We start from the raw sequence: 15,646 nt of genomic DNA on the forward strand, positions 1-15,646 counted from the left end.
TCATCTGAGCAAATATAAGAATCCCTTTGCAGTAAGGAAGTCTACCAAGCAGCAAAGCCCTGGCTCTGGGTATGACTGAGCTCCCAGAGACTCTAAATGTCTCTGGCTCTCACCCATGACATGACAGTCACAGCTTGGGCTTTAAACTCCTTTCTTCCTTATGGGAAGGAATCCCAAGGCTTAGCCTGCTTGGGCCTCCAGATAGTCTGCTTGTGGGCTTAAGGGGATGTTTTCTTAGCAGTCACCGTGTCAGGAGCAAACTCCTAAGCAATTCTGAATGGGGAAGGAGAGGTACCTCAGCTAGGTACTGTGTTCACACAACATCTCTGCAAAGCTGGGGAAATCCCATGTAACCAGAGACCCAGTTTCTTGCTCTCTTTCTAGCTACAACACATTTTAAAAACCAAAACCCCCATACCATCACCAAAACCTACAGCACCTGAGACACCTTACCCTTGCAGGATGTTGCACTGTTTCACACATTCCTTCTGGCGATCAAAAAACCTGCAGGAGAAGCAGTGGAAGGGCCCTGGGCCCCAGCAGCCTACGTCTGAGCACAGGGGGTCGCAAACATGCTTGGCAGCAGCTGAGAGAGAGACAAGAAAAGACATGAATGTCAAGGCAAGAGAGAGGTCAGACTCTCCATCCTCACTCCATCAGACCAACCAGTTTCCCCAACCTGTTCCAAAACAGATGTGAATGGTTCTGATAGTGTGGGAGAAGAGTAATCATGCTTTTTTAAATCCCAAAGCCTGAAATCTGAAATCTGACTTCTGGCCATTCAAAATAAGAATGAGCTCCTCTGTGACAACTTAATTGATGTATAATAAAGTTAAATCAGGCTGAGAGAGCTGGGGTTTTCCACCCTGGGGAAGAGACAGCTCTGGAGAAACCTTATTGGCATTTTTTTGTACTTAAAGGGCACTTATAACAACTTTTTAAGGTCTGTAGTGACAGGACAAGGGGAAATGCTTTTAAACTGAAAAAGTAGATTTATGGGTATAATGAAGTTACAATGGGTGGTGAGACACTGGCAGGAGTTACATAGGGAATTGGTGGATGCTTAATCCCTGAAAGTTCAAGGTCAGATTGGATGAGGCCCTGAGCAACCTGGTCTAGTGAAAGACATCACTGCCCAGAGCAGGGAGGTTAGCCTACATGACCTTTAAAGGTCACTTCTCACCCAAACTATTCTGTATTTCTATGATAAATTTCTAAAATACTTCAAATTCATATTCTGCAAAAAGAAATAATTAGATTTTGGCCCAGGGACCAGTGCAGTCAATAGCAGTATGGCTGAACAACAGTTTTGACCTTGTCAAAAAAGGCCAATGTTAGGAGTTAGCTTTTGTGTCCTTCAACTGACGTGGCTTCGCTATGCTCATAGTAGTGAAGAAGCTCCTAATCTGTTGGACATCACGAAGTCCACATTTTGGAGGGAAGAAAAGAAAATCCCACTCTTCCCTTACCACCTTCATTAAAGCAGTATCACTGATGAATTTTGCAGCCAGAGGAACAGGGAGAAAAAAGCCTTGCTTGAATTATGGAAAGCTTATTCTTGCATTTCAGCATGAGTTTTGGTGGGGAGCAGGAATACAGCCCTGACTTACCACACTCATTTTTATTTCTATTCTGCAAAATCTTTGTTTTCTGGCTCTCAGTTGCAAACAGGCTGTGCCAGTCCATGGTGTCAGCATAGCAGAGGTTCTTGTTCCTCATAATGGCAACATCTCCATCACTTATTTCCTTGAGGGAGCGCAGCCCTAAGGACTGTATTTTCAAGTTAACAACGGCGAGGGAATACTGGCCACTAAAATGGAGATGGACAAATAGAAAAAACATGCAAGAAAGGTAATTAGTAAGAGGGGTTTACTCAGCATGTTTTTCTTTTAGTTGTCAAATGTGTGTTGCTGTGAACTGCATTTTCTTCAAGCAAGATTCTGCTCAGCCCTCTAAACTTAATGCCTCATACATGAAATGCCTATTATGTAACAACTGCAATACTCAAATCTGGTTTTGCAAGGGTTTTTTAAGCTAAAGCTGGCAGGACACACACGTTCTGACAAGTAAATGATGTGGAACAATGGTTTCAGGTAAAGCAGCTATTATTTTGTGCTTGTCCACCAAGTCATTCTTCCTCTTGGGGCAAGCCTAGGAGGGCACTGGAAACATTGCTGCTGCCTGCACTGCTTGGCAGCCTCCATCCATGACTGCTCAGCTACCTCAAATCCCACTGTGCTTCTGATCACATTGTAACTTACCCCAGATTGTAAAGAGCACTTTCTGTCCTGCTCGTGCTTCCAGGATGGGTCCTGAAAGCAGGCTCAAGGCTGCCCTCCACACATGGCACAGAGGTGAGGGTCTTTACTCCCAGGGCACATTATCTACACTACAGAGATGGTGCTCTACTCCTTGCAGGGTTTGCCCCATTATGCATCAGTTTTGGGACACATGAGTCTCACACTGCCTGCAACGTTGGTGTGCTCAGACAAGAGCAGCTCGAAACAGCGTTTCTCTTAGAGTCGCTGTGGCACACGATTTACTTACTGTTGCTTTGTTCTGCCTCGTATAATCTCCAGATTTTCGAAAGCATAGAGATCAGTAGCATTCTCAGGCCAGGCTTGAATCAACAAAAATCCTGAAAGAGGAAAAGAAGATTAAAAAATAATCATAATGGAAATAAACTCACCATTAGTACTGACAGCAGAACCTTCTCCTGTAGCAAATCCTGCACCAGGAGAAGGCGCTTGTGCTTTCCCTGTGCTTATCTGAAGGATCTCAAAGTCTACCATGACATTTTAGGGAGCAAGGAGGTATTTCTAAATCTAGTTTTATAAACAGTTTACTTCTCAGCCCACCACAAGGGCTTAGGAACGTAACAGAGTGTGTCGGTGAGCCACACATCCTGCCACACAGAGTCACCAGCAATGACGGCTCTTGCCAGTAGATACCCTGGCTGAGGGGCTGCAGGCTCTTGGCCTGTGGGAAAAAGGCAGCACTCTATCCCATTTTTCAGCTGACCTCAGGGAAGAGGAAAACTGAAAAGCAGGAACAGAGGAGAATAGCTACTTGTAGTGGTTTTGCTGAGGCAAGCAGAATTCCCCACTCAGCTGAGGTGTTCGGGAGGAAGGGGAAAATTTGGAAATTGCAGGCTGTTGTATGAAGCTCTGCAATTAGTCATTGCTACCCTGAAGGGAACCACAAAGGTGAGAGAGAAAGAAAAGGAGAACTGGAGTCATGTCTGTAGACCCAGCCCTGATGTTACATTCATTTCATAATGGGCTGAGCACAATTACTTTTAATTGATACTTGGTGCAAGACAGTGGCTGAGTGCTCCGCTGGCTGCTTTGTGCTAATGGAGACACGTTCACCCCAAGGAAGAGCTCTTCAGGCTGGAGAGGGTGTCTCCGTAAGGATGACGCAAGCCACTGAGCACGCTTCCCTAAGGAGCTGCTGAAAGGTTTCCCACAAATAGAAACACGCTTGGCTTTTTTTAGCCGGAGTGGCACGCCTCTGCATCACCACATGCTTCTTGGGTGGCTGAGGATCTCCACTGCTTTTACTCTTCTCTAGGGCGGACGGTTCAGCAGAAGGGATGTTCTGGCCAAACCACACACCTTGGATGGAAGACCAGTACGGGTTATGTGGGCGTAATGCTGGCAAGGTGCTGCTGACCACCTTGGTTAGGAGTGACCCTTGGTAGCTCAGAGACAAGAAACACTCTGCATGCACTTCTCTTCATGTGCTTAAAAAATTTCCTTCCTCCTTTGTGTTTTTGGCAGTATCAGTCAAAAAATACCTCAGCTTAAAACTCACTGCTAACCTGATATTTCTTTGACTGTTTTGAAGACCTCCAACTTCTTGGGGTCCAAAGGTAGGGTCTTCGTGAAGGCATCACTGAAACAAACAGAATGAGAAATTGGGAAAAGAACAGCTTAGCCTGGATTTTCTCTAGCCCTTCTCTTTCAGTGCTTAATGGCCAGCAGGTAACTCACCCTAGAAATGCAACTGGGAGAATGCTGACGTCCCCGTTGATCTTGGTACAGTTTTTAAAGGAGTCGATATTTGTGGCATTTATAGAGAGGATCCCTTTAAGGTCACCTATTCCAATGCCATTGCATACTGTTAAAGGAGAGATATAAAAGTTAGGGGGGACAAAAGTGAAGCCCAGTCTCGTGGAAGGGTAGAAACATGGAAGTGCCATGAGTTCAGAAAGCATTCCCTAACGTCAAACCTACCACTCTAAGGTGAGTTTCATAGATCTTTTGCCTATTTTTGCTTTTCAGAAGGTGCCACAGGATAACTGCTTCCTGCTTGCCCAGCTGTGCAGCTCTGGTCTGAGCATGTCTGCACACAGGCTCTGGCATATTCCTTCCTCTCCCTGTCCCATTTCCATTCCCATTGATGAGACACCAGCAAGGGCAAATGGAGAAGGCTGACGTGCAAGATATACATGCACACAACACACAGTTTATCTACTGTACTTGTGGTGTACCCCATCTAGAGAGCATGCTCCACAGCCATGTTTCCTGCTCAAACCACTTGTCATATCTCCAAAATATCACTGGATCTGATTTATATTGAATTTGCACTTAACTAAGATCAGAATTAAGATCAGAACTCCCTGCACTTTTTCTAGTAAGCTCTCAATCATCTCAAAGCCTTACTGGTTTATTCTATACTTTTTATACCTTTGCTGCACAGCCCATCACACTTTTTACACTTCCGAACACCGTTTTCTTCCACTTCGTAAGTATCAGCATTGCATGAGCGAACGCAGGAGCCGTGGTCTGTCACCACATAGTTGTCTGGAAAAAAAAAGGATGCAAAGGTGACTGAAATACAAGACGGATGCTTTGGGGGCCAGACAAGCACTTCAATACTCTTAAGGAAAAGGGGGTTCGAGCTTTTGGCACACTCAGGAAAGTACAGGCATTAACTACGAGTAGTCACAAACATAATTTGAAGATAGATTGACATACAGCACTATCACCATTTTACAGAGAGGGGAGTGGTCACAGAAGGATAACACAACATTCAAGCTTGATCGATTACAAAAATACAGAAATGGAACATCAAGAAAGGAAAAGCAAGCATCTGTAGAGAAAACAATGATCACAGGCCTTGAGAGGGAGTGTTAAAACCAATTACTTTTAACAGTCCTAATTAAGAACCAGTTAAGAGTTGATAATGCTTTGGTAATCCATAGGATTGATCCCATATAGCCATTGTTCTAATGGTTTTTAGAAGATGCCTTTCTCTTCACCAAGAGAAAAATTTTCAGAAGTCAAAATGCAAAGATTAAAATCACGCAAGGTGATGGATGCAGACTAAAGAGGCCCACTTTGTGACCTGTTCTCAGTTCCCACAGAAGCCAAAGAGAATAAGTGCTTTCACCTGGCCACAACACAGAGGGATGACACAGGACTCTTCCCACTTTTCTCCAACCCCCCACCTCCTCTGGGGCTGCAACCTGAAATGAACTTACGTGGACATTCCTTCACACAAGTGGCTCCAAAGCTGTATTTTCCTTCAGGGTTCACATCCATCTGGTAAGTGGTGGGGTTATACAGGACCAAGGGGGGACATGTATCCTTGCAAGTAGCATCATCCCGAAACTTGCGGCATGCCTGTCATTGAACAACAGCACCCATTAAACTGCCTTCTCCTTAAAATGTGAGAGTGACTTTACATTAGGTCTTTAAAACACTCCGATGGCCTCATCTGCTTCCTGCTTAGCTCTAATGGAAACCCCAAGTGGCTACAGGGATGGTCTTTCAGGCTTTGAAGGTGAAAGGTTGCTTCAGGTGGGGCAATGGAGTTTAATTTTTTTTTAAAAACACACCATGAGCTTTTCTTTTTCTTAACAAGAAACCTTGGCACTCCGGTGGAGAGCTGCTGGGATTCACGTGGGAACAGGAGCAAATCTGCATGCCTTAGACAGAAAAATTTTCCCTACAAGCAGCAACCAGATCAAGACAAACTGTACTTTTCTTGGCCATTTTTTAATAACCTAAATCAAATCAAGTCCTTTCCTGCCAATTACTGACTTTTCTGGCTAAATATTAAACTGAAGCCATTATATTTGGCTGCAGGTAATGAACAATTTAGCAGGCATTTATGAAGGGCAAGTTGGTTCTTCCAATCTAAATCTGCATTAAATTAATAATGACTCTCTTTTTCCCTTTCTTCTCCCCTGGCTTTCCAGATGAGAGAGAGTAACTGTCTTTGTGAGCCAGTAAGGGCATCACAGCCATCTTAGAAAGAAACCAGGAATAGAGGTAACAACAATAAAATCCAGGTTGGAAGATTTCTATGTTGATTACTCAGATGCCACTTAATACATAATGAAGTGTAGTGCAGACATGAGGAAGAGTTAAAACCACAGCATGCACCAAATCCCTGAAACTCTTGTGGAAAAGCAATGGGACTTTTATTCCCTAAAGAAACTCCATTTGTTTCTTCTCTCTTCACTGCCCCAGGGTTCCCCAAAAGCAGTGCTTTTTGCGGCAAGTCAAAAGCAGAAAGACAAACCTGGATTTCATGCCTGAAGTGCAATGAAATGCAAAAAAATGAATCTTATCTTATTCCCCTTACAAGTTCTTGCTTTAGTAAACCAAGATTATTACTGACTAGTGCTAAGGAGCACAAGGCAAAGCTGTGCTGGCCTGGAAAACTGCTGCACTGTGGGGGCAGCTGTGGGCTCATGGACCTGCTCATGCAGGGATGTTGCCTAAAGAAAGCACTTAGATGCTCTGCAACAACATTGAACTCACTGGGCAATCAAAGGCACTAACACTGGTTTGGAATACACTAGGAAGGTCCTTGGGCAGAGTCAGCAAAGACCAGCTAAGGGTGCTGTGAAGTTCATGTCATCTTCCCTCCTACCAAACACCCATGCAGGGAAGCCCTGGAGCACCCTCCAGGTCAGCATCTCCCAGGAGGCCTTCTGGGGCTGACGAAGGCTAGAGGACATGCAGCTGAAAGCCTTGCTTGCCGTGTCAGGGATTGAAGCCATTATGGTGGTGGTGTAGCATCATTACCAGGCAGTCACTCTCCCGAGGCCCCGTGCACCCTGCAGCACACTGGTTATGGCAGCAGTCGCTGGGCACCTTTCCCCTGCACCGGCCAGAGCACTGCTGAGCACAGATGACTTTTGTTACTGGAAGAGACAAGAAAAAATGAAAAGCATCAGCTGTACTTGCTGCAATGAGATCAAGAAATATGGAGAAAGGGTCTGGTGCAGGTTCTGTGCTAGATTTTCCTCATGGGACATTCTGTCCTCATTTAAGGCCAAAGTTTGGGAGGGGTGAGAGCGAGTGTGGGTGGTGGTAAGAAGGGGTCATGTTCAGCCTGTAATTATCTTGGCTCTTATGAGGTGCTAAGAACTCTGATCCCAGCTAGGAAATATGTCCTGCTTAGAAAGAACAACCCTGTTTCATCAAAGACCAAGTAAAACTCTGTGGAGTCATTGCATCTTATAGCTGGGCAACAGGGTAGAATCTGTCTCCATTTCATTGAGAAAATTTACTATTATTGGTGCTAACATTGGGAAAAACAACATGACAGAACTTCCAGGACTCTGTACTATAACTGGAAACTGTACATTGTTGGTGTGGTGCTGTAAAATGTCCCTTTAATGCACTAAAATATTTCTGAAATTTGCAGAGAGAAGGGAGACTCACTCAACAAGCAGATTTCATATGCACATTGAATTACATTTCTTTAACGTTCAAATCCTTGGCCAAATTTTATCTTCATTAAACAACTCCCTCAGGGTTTGCACCAGTGCAACAACCCGAAGGAAGAACTGGGCCTGGTCCAGCTTTTTGCAGGGAAGCAAAAACTGCCTGCAACATTTTGTTGAGAATTGGGAAATCTTCTCCATTTGAACATCAAAGCAGAGAAAAGGATAATCAGAACAATTTAAAAAAACTCCAGAAATGAATGGCTAGCATGTTTTTGTACCAGAGACCCAAAATGTTTGTTCTCTAAAAAAATATTTACTGATCACAGAGCCTGGCATAAGGTGCCAGAAGAACCTGATGGCTACTCTGCTTCATTACAGCACCCTAACCATTTCAGCTGTGCACTGTGCTAACTGATATCAACTTCACAGTTGGCACAAATGAGTTACAATATTATCAGGAATTCCTGTTAAGTCTGAAAACCATGGTTGTTAATTAACAGAAAATTATTTGAAAAAATAGACTGCTACAGAGTATGTAACAGTGATTTTTTTAAATCATATATCCTTTTTCCACTACACAATTCAGTATCCAAACTGTATTATTTTATTTTTATTGTAGGCCTGTAGGCAAGGTAGTATATTTTCAAGGAAACAGATTATTTCCACAGTACGTATTAGCTTCTCTGATAGCAACTTCTCCATTCAACTAGAAACAGGGGAATAAAAGGCACATTGTTCTACATGAAGAGCATTTTGATACAATTTTTTTCGTAAGAATTAGCAGGGGAATAAAGCGCCTCATCACTTTGATAACTATTGACTAGAGTTTCCTGCTGGAAACATATATTACATCAAACATTTTTACTTCATATAGAAAATCCCATGTTCATTTTCAGGAGAAAGAGATGTATCCCCCAAACTTTCCCATGTATGGAAATGTGGGATACATTTTCAATTGGCCAGATTCTCAAATGCCTGGAGAGGCAAGCAAGAGCCCGCAGAAGATTTTGTTTTATGCACTCGTCAACCTCCTGATTCCAGCGAGGGTTTGTAAATGCTGGAAGCTTGCAGGGCTGAGACCTGAGGTTTCGCAAGGTCCTGGGACAGCTGTGCAGCCTCAGCTGCAGGAACCAACCCAGGAAAGGCTTTGTACGCACAGCCACTGTCCACCCTGAGAGCCAAACTGCAGAGCCGACTGACAAAAACTGAAGCTTATGCTAAATGAAGACAGAAAAGGTATATGCTCCTCTTTCCTCAAGCTGTAAGTCATACAAATTTGGCTTGATATTTGCAGGCAAAAAGCTTAGGTTCAGGTGACAATTTGCAATGGAAAACTGAATGTAGGATGTTGCTTCCATTTGCATTATGTCTAGATCAGCAGTTTTTCCACTGAACTTTTCACAAAACAAAACCCGGTGTATTTCCCCACATTTTAAACTAAATGATGAAGCAGTGAAACAAATTGACATGGTGTTCCTCCTCAACCTTTACTTTAGGAAAAATAAACCCTTGCAAAATCTCAAGCACTTACAAATGGATGTTTCTGCCGCTCTCTTAGTATCAGGCAAGCATCCTACCGGCATAATTATGGTTAGTTTTTCAGTAGACAGAAATGTAGTTTCTATGTTAGAGCACACAAGCTATTTCTTAGCTAATCTGCAGGCTTACATTTCTGGCAGTTTTGTTCACCAGGACCCCAGCAATAGTCTTCTGTGCAGTTCTGATGGCATTTGGGACCTAAGACACAAGACAGAGTATAATATTCTGTAAACAAAGAAAACAACAATATACCATGAACAACAGAAAACAATGACTTGAGATTTCCTCCTTGATAAACCAGGGTAGGAAGCACCAATGTAACAGTGCTCAAAAATTTTGAGAGCTTAATTCCTTATCCTTTGTTCACCTCTGCTTTCCTACGTGCAGTTTTCCACCTCCACACCTTTGACCAAGCAAGCACAATACCCAGCCAGTCTAGCTTACGAAAGAGGCATATTTTTCCCAGGAACAGGAATCTCAGCTACTGCCCGGCTGGCCCTTCTGCTGGGGTTTTCATGTAATGGCAAGTCATCACTGGCTTGCAGTCAGGCATGTGCCAGCTGCTCACTACAGGCCACATGTAAATCAGTGTTTCTGAACAACGCAGTTCTAAAAAGAAACAAATCCAACTGGATTCACAGGCAACTGCCAGCTACTCTGACCACAAAGTAATTTGACTTGTCTGCTTCGTACCCTCCTCCCAACCTCTGCCAAAAATACTCCCTGATGTAGGACTATGGTGCAGATGGACAATTGATGGAGAGGTAGGCAAGATGGATGGACACCTTGCCTGACCTTGAGGGTTCAGTGCTGGGTTCTTTCCCATCCCTCCCTCCTTACTCTCTTCTTTCTTCTTCTTCTTTCTCTTAATGACAAGCAAAGTCCCAGAGAAACAACTTATTTTAGAGTAGGGGATCATTATTAAAGCCATAAAAGGCTGTCTTAGCAGATTAATGTGGAATTCACTACATTTAAAAGGCATTTCCTACTAGAGGGCTTCTTCCCACTAACAACATGTGATTCTCCTTCCCCCCATCAGCCATCAAATAGCTGAACAAATGACAATACTTGTCCAAGAGTTGATTGATTTGGTGTGGGACCAAAGAACTTTTTTTTTTTTTTAAAGTTGAAAAGTTATAGGTTAACATTTCTGTGGTGCTCAGAGCCAAACCTCCTGTGCTGACATGCATAGTTTGCAACTCCTTGATTATGCCAGGGCTCCGTAGAAAAATAAGTCAACACAGAAGTTGGCTATTACCTCTCAGACAATTATGCAACTGGAGGAAGATAAAGAAAATATGTTTTCCTGCCAATTTATAGTGCCAGAAATGAAATGCTCAGAAATGAAAATAAACCCTCTCTTCTGCGAAATGACTGGGGATTTTACGAGGGACCCATAAGGCTGAAGGATTAGCTTAAGCCCACTCCAAGCATATGCTATACAAACTTTTAAATATCCCCTCATCTCCCTGTTAATCTGATGCATCAGACTTATCTACCTGTTTATTGTCACTTTTGCCAGTGTAATCTGTGCAGCCCAAAACAGGAGAATTTTATGGCACTCATCTTTGGTCTTAGCTCTAAAAACGTTTCAAGTAACTCCATGAAGGTACCCAAATGGGTTTTCTAGACCAGAGCCTTACATTGTAAACAGAAGATTGCTGGAAAGCAAATGAATGCACATTTTTCTGAACTGTCTTTGAAGAGCACATATGCAGGGTACTGTCTTAAACCAACAGAAACATTCCCAAGAACTTTGCTGAGCTATGAGTTATGAACCTAACCATCATGAAAAATTCTATCTTAGGCCAGTGGTGCAGAAATGAAAGCACTTCTCTTGGAACAGGGGTTGGTGGTTGGTTCATTAGAAATTGTTGGACCAGGAACCCCGTGCAGATTAAAGGTGGGATGTTCATTTTACTCTCTGCAATGGAAGGGGAAACATAGCACTTCCGGTAGGTTAATACTCACAAGAAGACAGGTTGCTTGCAAATTCAAGCACGGTGGGAGGCTTCTTGCTTGTGTCAATGATGTCATTCCAAAGAACAGTGTCCATGTTGCACAGTTTGGGGTTGTTGCTGATTTTAACACCTCCATTGAGAATTTCTGTTACAGAAGCCAAAAAAATTAGTAAGTGAAGCAAATCCCTAATTTGCTCCAGAGACATCCCCAAAATGTCTCCGATCTAAAGAAGAGAAATCAGTCACATCTTTCTCCACCTCAGACACATGACACTGACAGAAAAGAAAAACCTGTATGGCATCAGCATTTCTGATGGTGTAACTAACACCAGGATCAGACTGATGGGTCCTGGAGAGTTGGTTGTTCTTGGATGCCACAAAGATGCCACTATGTGTAGCCTTCTGCCTGGTGCCACCTCTAGGGCCCACGGCGCTCAGCAGAGATGGCACTGCTGGTGTGCATAGCCAGAGACTGTGAGAGACACCAACACACATATCACCAGTTCCCACAGGGATCTAACAGAAAATATTGATATGTATGCACTGAAATCAAATAATACAAAATAACAAATGGATACTTCTTTGCCAGTTTCAGGAACAAAAATGAATCTTGATGAATTTTCTTTGTCTTTTGAAGAGACTGGCTAGCAGGAAAGCAATTAGATCCTTGCTTTTAAAGCAGGGTTTGATGGCATATGACCTTGAGAGGCAATCTCCAATCAGATCTTGACACCAGTAAGATAGCAGTTGAAGTTGGCTTTAGAGGTGCCTCCACCACTTGCCCGTGTCTCACCTGAAAGCCGCTTCATTGGCAGCTGTCGGAGTCCCTGGGTTTTATTCATGTGGTAGTTGGATAAAACTGCCAGGGCGTAAGAGTTGTCATATAGCACATTGCCTCGGATGATCTGGAGGTTTTCCAGGGGAATGACATCCACCATGTTAAGCGCAATGAGCACGTAGCCTGCAACCTCCTGTATCGTCTGAGAGAACAACAGAAGAAACAAGGTGCTTAATCCACAGTACTCTTCAATAACCACTTTCCTCCTCCCATTCCTCCAATCCACCATCTTTCAATTTTAAGGAATGACAGACCACTTAATCTCATTAAAAATAAATAAATCTAAGAACAAAAAGGGACTATGTGAAAAACTTTGCTGGTTAAGCATGTATAAACTCACCCTTTGAGCAGCTACCAGGGGGTCATTCCAAAGGTCCAGCATACCCCTGTTCTGTCCCCAAGCAAGAATAAGTGGGGCCGACTAGGGGATGCAGGAGAAAAGGGCAAGCATGCATGAAATGGTAACTAAGTGTGATGCTTCCCATAAATACTTGCCCAGCCTTCAACAACTGGCAGCACAGATACACCATCTGATTCAGGCTTTTACATTCTCTCTTCTGTGCTCCTTCCCTTGCTCATCAGAGGGGGAGATTAGGCAATCTTCTCCTTTTTAAATAATATATATCTTTACAGGACAAAACCACAAGTACTCTGCCTGCATGTGGGTTAATTCCTGTCTTGCACTGTGAAATATATGCATTTCTATCCCCTACAAAAATCACCGCAAGTGAAAAACCTTCAGGGTACTACTTAGGATATTTCCCTTCTCTTTGAAGACTACCAGTGAATTTTCAAGAGACTTGTAACATTCCTCAGAACCCCGAGATTCATGGTCAAGCTATGTTTGGGAAAGAAGAATGGCCATACCATCATATTTGTAACCCATATGTTCAAACCATAGATTTTTTGATCTTGCTCGTTACTTGCTGGTGGAGAACCTGGAGGTGTCCATGTCAGCCATGGCTCCTCCCCATGCTGCAGTTGCATTTTAACATCCGTCCTCTGTCCATTCTCTCCTCAGCTTGCCGTAATTGCTCATGCACTTGTGCACAAAACAAATGTTGAGATGGGAGTAACCCATGTGTCAACCACAGGGGATTATCTTGATGATCACTTCAAGAATCCATGTGGGAAGTTATTGCACAGGACTTGCCTGCCTGCTGAGGGTGTGAGCACTTCAGGCTGGAGAGGCTCTTGCCACCATGGCAGGGAAAGGGATCGCAGTTTGGAGGGCAGTGAAAAGGACTCCACACTTCAAAATCTGCCACTCGCTTTGTGCTTTGTTTTGTCCAACAGCACCACAAAGCCTTTTGCTCTCTGGGAAGTGAGGTAACGGGTCAGGATGTAATTCTAATTATAAATAAGAAGAGACCCATCTGCATGGCACCCAGCACAGGTTGGCAAGTGCTTGAAAAGCTATTTCTGAATGTACCTGATTTGTATAGTAGGGTTGAGCACATCCTGCAGCCTAGAGGTATGCTTAGACTGTGAGCTGTGACTCCTCTGACATTAGCTAGCTATGTTTTTGGATCACCACAGAATTTTATCAGTAGGTGATCCTTTCCACTTAAAAAATGGAGTAGGATATGTTGTAGCAGAGAAGGCCCCATTGGCCACAAACACTAACCTTCAGGAAAGAGAGGTCACGATTGTGCTCGACGTATGTAATCTCCAGGTTGCTGAGTACCACCTCGCAATTGTTGTACATCCTCTGCAGACTGGTGAAATGGTCTTCCACATGTCCCAGTTGGGTCAGCTTGTTATTTGTCCCTTGACAAACTGTGCAGGAAAGGAGAAAGCTCCATGAAGGAAAGGAAGAATAACTACAGGGCAAAAACTTGTTGTTCACTTATCTTTAAAGGCACCACAGTAAGTTAAGCATCAGCTTCATAAGAAACAAGAACATTATCTGTCATGACTCTAATGGCAATAGTGTAGGAAGTATGCAGTGTTTCCCAGGGATAGAGAAGTACCAGAATTTAGAGCTGGAATAACCCTCCATCACTTTCTGTTACAGAAGAACTTCAATATGAGGCTTTTGTACATAGGTAGCGCTAAGTTTTCTGTATCACAAACATAACTCAGTTCCTGAGGAAAGGACATTGATACAGTTCCACTGACACACTACTGAAACTGGTATGCTGCCAGGTACCACCAAAGCTGATTTCCCTGAGGACCTATTTTACATTACTTTCAGGGACATTGGGTCTCTTTGTAAGCTCAGAGGGAGGAAGGGGGGCTTCCTGAAGGACTCCTTAAGCTACAAATCCGGGTTTTAAGGTCTAACTGAACCTCCAGAGCTTACACATCTCTTGCAACTCTGACATTTTGGGAGTATGACCGATTCAGGAGATTTTCTGGTTTATTCATCTTTGGCACTCAAATCCATTTTTGCCTGGTGGGGAAGGAAGAGGTATCACACAGAGCACCACTGAGATTCCAAATATTTATAACAGCACAACGCAAAAGTTAGTCCCCACCTGAAATTATATTACTCTGCTTTATTAAATATAGAGGAACTGAAAGAAGTTATCACCATTGTATTTGATGGCAATGAATGAGCAAAATGCAAAATTGCTCTGAAGAAAAAACACCACACACAACCCTCAAAAATTCTGTACTCATACAGTCATTCCCTGGGCTATCCCTACAGAGCTCAGATGAACACGTCTCTCAGTTATGCAAAGAGAGAGAAAAGGAGAATGATACAGAAGACAATGTGGTGAAAAACTTCATACCCCCTTCCAGGGGCTCCTTCAGCTCACCTTTGCTCTTCAGTGGGAGCTGTTAGGAGGCTGTTATCTCATTGTATAATGCAACCCCAGCCTGACTGCACAGCTTTTCATAACAGAACAAAGCTTTCCATAACCAAAAGAATTGTATTCTTTTAACTTGGAGAAATGAATACATGAAATGATACTTCTGTAGAGCCATAATTTGTAGAAGCACCAATCACAAACTGGGGTGCTGCAAAGCGAATAACAAAGACTCTTGACAAAGCTGGAAATATGTTTCAGTTCTAGTAACAAAAGACACCACCTGTTGAAGATTTACCGAACAACTGATGCTTTCTTAGTAGGAAAAATAACTTCATAGCAGTGATAAAAACACACTTTCCAATCATCGAAACTAGTCATTGAACATATGGTACTTCTCAGTGTAACCATCAGCATTAGGAGCTACAGTGATAACAGATTAAATACTCTGAACCATGTTTAAAGCAAGGCTATTCATTCACATTCCTCAGTTATTTCTCATCATACATTATATAAACATTATAGTGTTTGGAATCAGAGTGGCAACTGCTGGTAAATGGGAACACTGTAACAGGGGCTGTGAGTACATCATCTAAGCTGCTTGACCCTTTTTATAGACTTTGAATTTCTGAATTTCTTAACATATGCATTAGAAATTCTAAGTGGGAATTTCGGTTCCAGTTTCTGTTTCAGTTTCAATCTTAACTGTTGCATTGTGTTCATACTTCAAATCTCTGTTTGCTGTCTGCTTCAAGTACAAGGACCACAAATTATCAGCCAGAGTCACTGCTAGGTTTTTATTCCTCAGAGTGGTCACATTTTGAAAGTTAGAAATCCTGTCACATGGCTAGTCAGCCCTGGA

At 43.1% G+C, this 15,646-nt stretch overlaps 1 protein-coding gene across 2 annotated transcripts in view; it reads right to left on the minus strand.

The window, feature by feature from the left end:
* Positions 1–15,646, minus strand: part of EGFR (epidermal growth factor receptor) — a 159,962-nt gene that overhangs the window by 35,214 nt on the left and 109,102 nt on the right. For both annotated transcript variants that reach the window (XM_048297741.1, XM_048297731.1), the window contains exons 2-13: positions 13,656–13,807; positions 11,984–12,170; positions 11,201–11,335; positions 9,359–9,427; positions 7,044–7,162; positions 5,489–5,630; positions 4,692–4,808; positions 3,996–4,122; positions 3,824–3,897; positions 2,548–2,638; positions 1,611–1,810; positions 454–586 (exon numbers count right to left, since the gene is read on the minus strand). In XM_048297741.1, the coding sequence (XP_048153698.1) occupies positions 454–586; positions 1,611–1,810; positions 2,548–2,638; positions 3,824–3,897; positions 3,996–4,122; positions 4,692–4,808; positions 5,489–5,630; positions 7,044–7,162; positions 9,359–9,427; positions 11,201–11,335; positions 11,984–12,170; positions 13,656–13,807 (1,546 nt within the window). The remainder of the gene's footprint in view (positions 1–453; positions 587–1,610; positions 1,811–2,547; positions 2,639–3,823; positions 3,898–3,995; positions 4,123–4,691; positions 4,809–5,488; positions 5,631–7,043; positions 7,163–9,358; positions 9,428–11,200; positions 11,336–11,983; positions 12,171–13,655; positions 13,808–15,646) is intronic.

Source organism: Corvus hawaiiensis, chromosome 1 (genome assembly GCF_020740725.1).
Source record: "Corvus hawaiiensis isolate bCorHaw1 chromosome 1, bCorHaw1.pri.cur, whole genome shotgun sequence".
NCBI classification, from domain to species: Eukaryota; Metazoa; Chordata; class Aves; order Passeriformes; family Corvidae; genus Corvus; species Corvus hawaiiensis.